Source organism: Amblyomma mixtum, chromosome 7 (genome assembly GCF_055824585.1).
Source record: "Amblyomma mixtum isolate Tamu chromosome 7, ASM5582458v1, whole genome shotgun sequence".
In the NCBI taxonomy this organism is placed as follows: domain Eukaryota; kingdom Metazoa; phylum Arthropoda; class Arachnida; order Ixodida; family Ixodidae; genus Amblyomma; species Amblyomma mixtum.
Window position 1 is genome coordinate 32973741 of NC_143018.1, and position 7911 is coordinate 32981651.

At 47.2% G+C, this 7911-nt stretch overlaps 1 protein-coding gene across 1 annotated transcript; it reads right to left on the reverse strand.

Annotated features, from left to right (window-relative positions):
- Nucleotides 1-282: 282 nt before the first annotated feature.
- On the reverse strand, nucleotides 283-7249 carry LOC149335593 (uncharacterized). The gene is made up of 5 exons (XM_089553976.1): nucleotides 7220-7249; nucleotides 2786-3031; nucleotides 1444-1586; nucleotides 475-583; nucleotides 283-321 (listed from the first exon to the last, which is right to left on the reverse strand). The coding sequence occupies exons 1-5, from the start codon at nucleotides 7247-7249 to the stop codon at nucleotides 283-285; spliced, it is 567 nt and encodes a 188-aa protein (XP_089410102.1).
- Nucleotides 7250-7911: the final 662 nt, after the last annotated feature.

Here is a 7911-nt window from a genome sequence, read left to right on the forward strand (position 1 = left end):
GGTTATCAGGGGCGCCGTAATGAAGGGCTCCGGAAATTTCGACCACCTGGGGTTTTAACGTGCACTGACATCGCACAGTACACGGGCCTCTATAATTTCGTCTCTATAGAAATTTGACCGCCGTGGCCGGCATCCAAAACCCGCGTCTGTCGGGTCAGCAGCCGAACACCATAACCACTGAGGCACCGCGGCGGGTTGTCTTAGAAGTGTATACGAGCAATTATGAGCATATAAATGACAATGTCGCAATTAACCGAGTACAAAAGTACGCTTCCGGCAAATTTACTTCTTGCTTGCCGTGTCGTAGCGCCAGCACTGGCCCTGCAAGTGAATCCTTACGAAGGACCATATAAGAAATTTCTATGCATAATAATACAAATCAGTAGGGACTGAGAAGCGGACTTGTACCCTTAGTAACAATAAGCAATGCATCCTTACATTTGTACGCTCAAAAAAGGTAAATACACTACATACCCATTGCGCATCTTCGCATGCGTCCAAGGTCATCCTGATCATCTGCCTCACTAATGGCCACAGGCTCTCTGCTGAATGACCGGAGTGGAACTTCATTTCGCGGTCCCAACTGCAAAGGAAAAGCATTGCGCTTGGCGCTCACATCCACTATTTCAAACTGAGCTTGTGAGACCTGCGATTCCCAAGCAGCTCTAGGACGTCTCTCTCGGCAAGGGGCTTTAAATTTTATGTAACACTGAATACCTGGGAACTATCCTGATGACGACAACAACTCTCTGGTGAGGAAGATAGCATACCAATCGTTTTCGACACATACAAAAGATGCACTTACGGAATGACATATCTGTGTCACATATGTTTATTACGCGCACCTTCTATTAGAACACACTAATGCAGTCAAAATCGAGCAGGAATAATTGCCACAGTATCCCAGAATCCCATTGATACAAATCTCATGCGACAGTGGAAAATGTGCGGAACACTAGAAATTCTTGCTTTTGTTGTTTAGTCAATATGACCTGAAAGTTCAGAAATGTGATATAAAATGACTGCTTCACTTAAAAATTCAGAATTATCTTTCTATTGGCTGAAATATTTTTGTGAACACCGAATTTTCAGTTGACTTACAATATAGCATACCAGGCAGATTCGCTACCTATTACGTGTGGGACAGCTGCAAACATTTGAAATTGACTTTTAATTAAAATCGCATTTCTCATCACGCGCGGCGGTTTCCATATGAAAGTACTCAAACACCTTGTTGCGTTTTTTTCTTGCAGAATTACAATGTAGGCGATGGGTCGAATTTCAAAAATGGCGTTCAGAGAAGACTGGCTGATCTTTCTGAACGCACACAATGCACAAAACTGAACGTACACCACACAACTCCTGCACAGGGATACTTTAGAAAGCTTTAACACCGTAAACTTTTAGAGCTACTGAGAAAAAAGAAGGAACTCAGCTACATACCAACTTTCTGGCCTTCCATTAAGCAGCAGCATCAAGTACACAGCTGCACCAGCCAGCAGTGATGGTTCCACCGAAGCCATCTCGTGGTTCATCACGGAAACCTCCAGAATGAACATGGCTGTCAGTTCCTCTCTTGGGCTAGCCTGCAGAGGGGAAGATGAGAGATGGTAGCCAGGAATACTCACTATGCGAGTAAATCCGGTAATACACATACCCAGAAATTCTGGACGGGCGCACTTTTCAACAGGAGATATTTGGTGAATACAGTTTTTTTCTCACATGTCGCGTCCGATTTCGCTGTAACAATCAATAGATATCTAAATCTCTCCCTCAGCAGGCTTGTCTTTTTTTTTACTTTTAATGTTCTGCATTGGTTTTCTGTAGCGGTCTTAACCACTTGACGAAAGCGATTTTCCTACATGCCGGAAGAGTGGACCATTACGTCCAGCATTTCCATAACAATACCTTACAATATTGCACAGTTCCCTCGGAAATAAAACTGGTGCCTAAGAACCTTGTCCTTATTTCTTATAGACTCTATTGCCTTCCATAGATATTTCTTTTTGTCTATTCATAGTCTATAGAGAAAAGTTTGCTAAAAGTGTGCGGCCATCAATCTATCCTTTGTGTTGCCTATAGACTGCTCTACCCAGAACGCCTCAGAGAGTGGGTATGCACCGCAAATTCGGCCTATAACTAGCGTCGCACACGAACACCCCTAAGGATGGGTAGCTACTCTGATTGAATCTTCTCGAGCAGGTCGCGAGAACATTGGTCGCAGGCCGAATTCCTCTCGATTCCAGAATCGAAGGTTCGACAGTAGTCAGGGACAGCAGCGGCGCCGTCCAACCGGACAGCCGCATGTGGTTAAGATACATTTTTCAAGCCAGCGGTGCCGAGCTTTTGCCCGAATCCACATGCAGCGCTCGTTACGTCAGCAGCGGAGGGCTATCATTGGTCCGCCGCGTCAACTCTGTCTGACGTCACGCCGCTACAATGGCCACGGCCGGGAGCTCCGCCCCCCGGGGAACTCCCTCGCGCGTCGGCAGCCGTAGGAGGGGCCGAGTGGGGGAGGCCGACTGAAGAGCGGCGACACTTCAGTGTGCAAATCTTACGCGAGTAGAGACAAAGGCGTCAAAACGCGGGAATTCAAATTTTAACTGCTGATAAGTCAGGATATGTGTGAAGCGGCGTCCTTTAACATCCTAGGCATGCCGCAACATTATTGAGAGCCTATTCAAGGGCACAAGGGCACTGTCTTCGCAAAGACAATGCGGGCAGCATCATCCCCCAATGACCCTATCACGGCAAGAACGCAGCCCCAAGCAAGACATGAACAAACCTGAGCGTTCTCGCAGTTGCCACGCAGCTTGCGGACGGGCAGCCGACATGCCTGAAACCACTTGACCACATGGAGAATTTCCTGCTTCATTTCCATTATTTCCTCCTCCTTGATGCCTCGTCTCTCGTGTACCGTGTTAATGAATTCACTTCGCCATCCATTTCCCTTGTTCTCATTCATGGCCGCTAGCAAGAGTGAAGCTGCCAGGAGCGCCTCCATCTTGCGAAGGGGTATCTGTCGACTCTCCTGAAATGTAGGAAAGGCGGACACTGAGCACGGTCGCGAGGCAGCCCTCCTCATTCGCAGGTTCCAGCGAAGGTTGAAGGCGCATGTACCTTCTAATGCAAAAGTTTACAGCCCACCGCGCCACTGAAATGAACGGCGCGGTGGATTGTACACTTTTGCAACAGACGGTACATGCTACCGTTGCAGTCGAAATAAGGCGAAACATTTGCGCAGCACAAGTGACAGCTCCTTCACATCATTCACACCTTCGGGTCTGAAGGATTTGCTACTTGGCTCGTTAATAATTCTTTGAGCATAGGCAATGCTAAGGCGGGGAAAGCGGGACCTAACAAGAGGTCTATATTGAAGAAGCCAAGGTTGTGTACTATGTTTTCTTTTTTAATGAAAGGCTCGCTTTGTATTTCAACCATAGTCGGTTACAACTCGAGAACGAAGCGGTAGATATGCCCCCAAAAGTGGCCCCTCCAGGCAATGGCGTCGGCCGATTCCTCCTTCTTGACCGATCCCCGTGCAGGATGCAGAAGATGAATATGCAATAACCGCGGCTTAATCGGATTAACCCCGGCGTCCCGAAAATGGGTCGACGCCTTTGGCTGGAAGGCGTTCTTTCCGCTTCGTTCTTGAGTTGTACCCCACTATAGCGCCACGAGGGCGACTAAAATACCTCGGCCACTGCAAATGCAGCTCACATTGAGCGCTGTCAGTACTGGTAAAAGTGGCACCTTGCATATTGGCGACAAACTTACTTCGCGGTTAAGCTCGAGATGGATAAACTACTGCAATAAGAACGATTAAAATACCCCGGCCGCTGCAATCGCAGCTCTTACTGAATGCTGTCAGTAAGAGCAACTGGTACAGTCGCACAATGTTGACTGAGCAACTCTTACATGGTAAACTTTGAAAACTTGAAAACTTTAAAAGGGCGCAAACACACACGACCACAAAGTACAAGAGACGAGACACAAGCGTTAATGAAGTATCTTACATGGTAACTTGAGTTTGTTCGCGTTAATTATAGCGTCTCATTAATTCATTTACCAATACTGCAGGCCTTTCCCGGGCCTACTCAGCAGGGTATAAAAACGCAGAGTAATTAAAATAGTGAACCGAACAAGAAGAACAAGTTTAGGCACAAATAAATAGAAACAAATAGTTCATCATCACATGGGGGTCAGTGATAATGATGTCCATTCATGACTTAACATGTTCTATGAAAGCCCCGACCGAGTTGCGATGTACAACAATAGATGGCAGTGTATGTCACCTGAAAAGATGTGGTGGGGACAAGAAGACTTATGAGCATTGTTAATTCTCGAAGGGTGGCCGAACGGCTCCTGAGAGTATGCTTCTTTTGTTATGCTCAAATGACCGTGACAGAGTTGGTACAAAACTCTGTATGTTCCTGCAGTGTGCTAGTCACTTAGTATTAAGTAGGTTAGATATGCTCGAACTCCGTGAATATTAATAGAAAGAGGTGTCGCATTGGGCGCAGCTTTGGAATAACGATATTCAAAGGTAAAAGTAGGAGACGTGCCAACCTGTAAGAAGATATCCATGAATACGACCGCCAGAAAGAGCGTCTCTGGCAATAATCCGACGAGTTCGTGGATGAATATCATCCACTCAACGCAGCAAGCCCGCATCCAGGGTTCCAGCAACGGTTGCGACTTCATGAAATTGGGTCGGATCGGCCATTTGCCCTGCAAGGAAGGGAAAATAAAAGACACTGTCTGAAACACAAACTACAATCATCAGTCGTTGAATTATCAATGACCCATGTTTAGCTCACCAGCTTTGTTGCGTTCCAGAAAAAGACGTAAGGCTAAAGATAAATGCTCATACGATCAAAGATTTACATACGCACATTGATTGCTTGAGTAAGCTACCCCCAAAAGGTTCTAATCATGTTCATCTGGTACAGTTTACAAACGGCAAATTGAAGAAAGGATACACAGGACATAATGAAGGCAAGACACAAGCAAGTAAGCAGTTTATGTATGCCTTGCTGATAACATTTTTTTAGGAGTGTGAATTGTAAAGGATTATACACCGTCACATTCAGGCGAGGTAGATTGAGAGCTATGTGTCCCGAGGTTTAAAATATGTCAACTTCACACAAGAGAAAATGTGTAACTCAGTTGAATTAAGCTGCATTTGTTGATCGAACTTTAGGACCGTTCACAAGGCCCCAAGTTTCTCGGCTATGCCAGCAGCGCGGAACATGATTTTGCGTAGCAAATCGGCTCGTCTGCTTCGGACTTCTGCGTTCTCGGAAACGCCACCACGAGCTTACATGTGCGTCTACCTTTGTCCAGCGCAACCACAATACCCCGAGTCTCCCCTCGCTTCCGTGTGAAGCGCTTTCGGGTTGAAACACATTTCTGGAAGGAGCAGTCGGGACTCCATCCGCAACCAGGTGACGCAGCCACTAGACAGTAGCGAAGCGAGCCGTATACATGACGTCGACGCGAGGAAAACCGGTCTCGATGCGACTCTGCCGCAGCCGCGTAAACCCCCGCTTTTGTTCCCCCTTCCAATGAACCCGGCCAGGAAGACGAGGGTCGAAAGCAAACATACAAGAATCCGCAGTGGTGCATTTCCAATTAAAGTAATTTCGAGAGTAATTAAGTACTTGTGCTGTGGAATTGCTGGCCGAAAGTAATGCATAGCAATTACAAATTACTAGAAACCAGTAAATTAAAGTACGGCCATGTCTCGTACACGTACCGCTTCAAGTCTCAAGCAGCGGTCCAGCCGACCCCGTCCTAGCGCAGTCTGCTTTATATCCAGTTGAGGCGATATTGTATATCACCACAGGGAGGAAGAGGGGCGCCTCTAAACCTGCTTCCAAAACCCGTATCCTAGCCGATACTTGCGCCCAAAACACATTTTCTAAAAACTGGTGTAAACCAGACATATGCCCGAAAACGGGACTTGGAGACGATGGTGGTTGTATAATTCACAAATCTGAAGACGCCACAAAAATTATTTGAACACTGAGTGCTTATTCAAGACTGCTCTCTACGGGGAACTGGGGATCTTAAACCTCTTTGAATGCTTTTGTGAGGAGTGCGAATTTCAGGATAAATTCGAAGACGGCAGTTTAGAAGCGGGGAGCCAGAATAAGGCTGGCGATCAGACGCCTTACACGAGTCACTAAAGTAAGCGCTACCCACGATTAAGGACTACCTGAACCAAAGAACCGGCACGTTTGAAATCGCTGCCGAAATCCTTAATGTTTTCGCACTGCATACCTAAAGGCAGGCCCATTTTACTCACATGCGGGAGTGCTCAGTGGGAGATTGGTAACGTACGCGAAAATGTATTTGCAAAAGGAACTGGCACTGCCTGTGGAAATTTATTCGCAATAACCCGATATTTATCCTGATTTAGAGCTCGGAAAACAACACCCTGTGTTTACGCCTCGCATTCCGGAAAAAATAAAACCCGAAAGAGAACGGCCTATGTACAATGCAGAGCCGTCGAGCGGCCGTGGCAGGATGAACCGGACACGAGACGGAGGAAGAAATTTGCTTGGGGAGGGCATGTAATGCGAAGGCAAGATAAACGCTGGTCCTTAAGGGTAGCGGAGTGGATTCCAAGAGAAGGCAAGCGAAGCAGGGGGCGCCAGAAAGTCAGGTGCGCGGATGGGAATCAGAGGTTTCCGGGGATACGGGGGCTGCAGCTGGCAAGGGACAGGGTCAAAGAACAAGGAGAGACATGGGAGAGGCTTTTTTGCTGCAGTGTCGTAGTCAGACTGATGACGAGACAATCTCCGGAAGAGATGTAATTGCTGCTTTAGAAAACTGGTCGCCGTATAGGATCGACCTGTATTCTCATTCAATCGAGATCAAGGTACCAGATGCGAGAAGTGTCAATGATTTTATATGTGTGCCGATCAATCACTGTAATTGTCGCTCGCGAGATGAAATCCGCCTAATACTGCACTTCCGTTATCTAAGAACTGCACCGTCCACTTGTAATCCATCACGTGGGAAGAGGGATTTCCTCCATTATTCAAAACAGCTATTGAATAAAATCTGGGAAATATCTGAGCAGACCTCCAACACCAGGCAAACGTGCACAATATTGTGAGAACAGCAGCGCTAAAGACACTTCAACAAGTGGATGCGCCAGATATAACGATGATTTCTAGCCGGAGAAATCGGAACAGCTGGATCGACTCACCTTGGGTATGGATGCGTCGTAGTTCGCCATACTGCAGGTTCAATCTCCGCACTTCTCTCACGCCGGCTGTTCAGACGTCGCCGAATGCACTGTTCGAACCAACGCTGCACACCAACACCACCAACACTTTGAAAACTGCGGACTTTAAACTGCGGGCTCTATTTTTATAGGCAAGGTGGCCCAGGTCACGTGTGCATGAGAGAGAGAGATGTGAAGGGGCTAAGTAAAGGGAAAGGGGATAGGTATGGGATAGGTGACGCTTTTGGTTTGTGACTCATGTGAATGTCGGTCAACTACTGGCACTGCCACTCAAAGCTAGTAAGAGGAGCGATGAGACAAGATAAAGAAGGAGGGAAGAAAAAAAAGTGGCTGGAAACACTTTCCCCATATAGGCCAGTAGCACTCAAGAGCGCAGAGGCTTTTTCCTGTCGAAGGCCCCTTCCAGGAATGGTGTCTCTGGATTTACGTGACCCTTCTAGTGCGACAAAGCAGGCAGCGGCGCCACAAGAGGGAGAGGGGCCTATCCTGGACCATAGAGGGAAGGGATTGCCCCCTTTCATCTACCGCACCCTGCTTTGCCACACTAGCAGAGTCATGAGTATCGGCCGACGCCATTGGTGGTAAGGGGTTCCTTAAATGGGGTAAAGCAGCTGAATTTTTAATGTTTTATCGACTATAGTCAGCATGCACAT

Bases quoted from the DNA above. Each gene is read 5' to 3' on its own strand.
- LOC149335593 (XM_089553976.1), bottom strand. From the start codon at position 7,249: ATGGCGAACTACGACGCATCCATACCCAAG. The intron at 3,032-7,219 runs GTGAGTCGATCC...CCTACATTTCAG, and splicing joins ACGACGCATCCATACCCAAG to GAGAGTCGACAGATACCCCT. The intron at 322-474 runs GTATGTAGTGTA...ATTCACTTGCAG, and splicing joins CATGCGAAGATGCGCAATGG to GGCCAGTGCTGGCGCTACGA.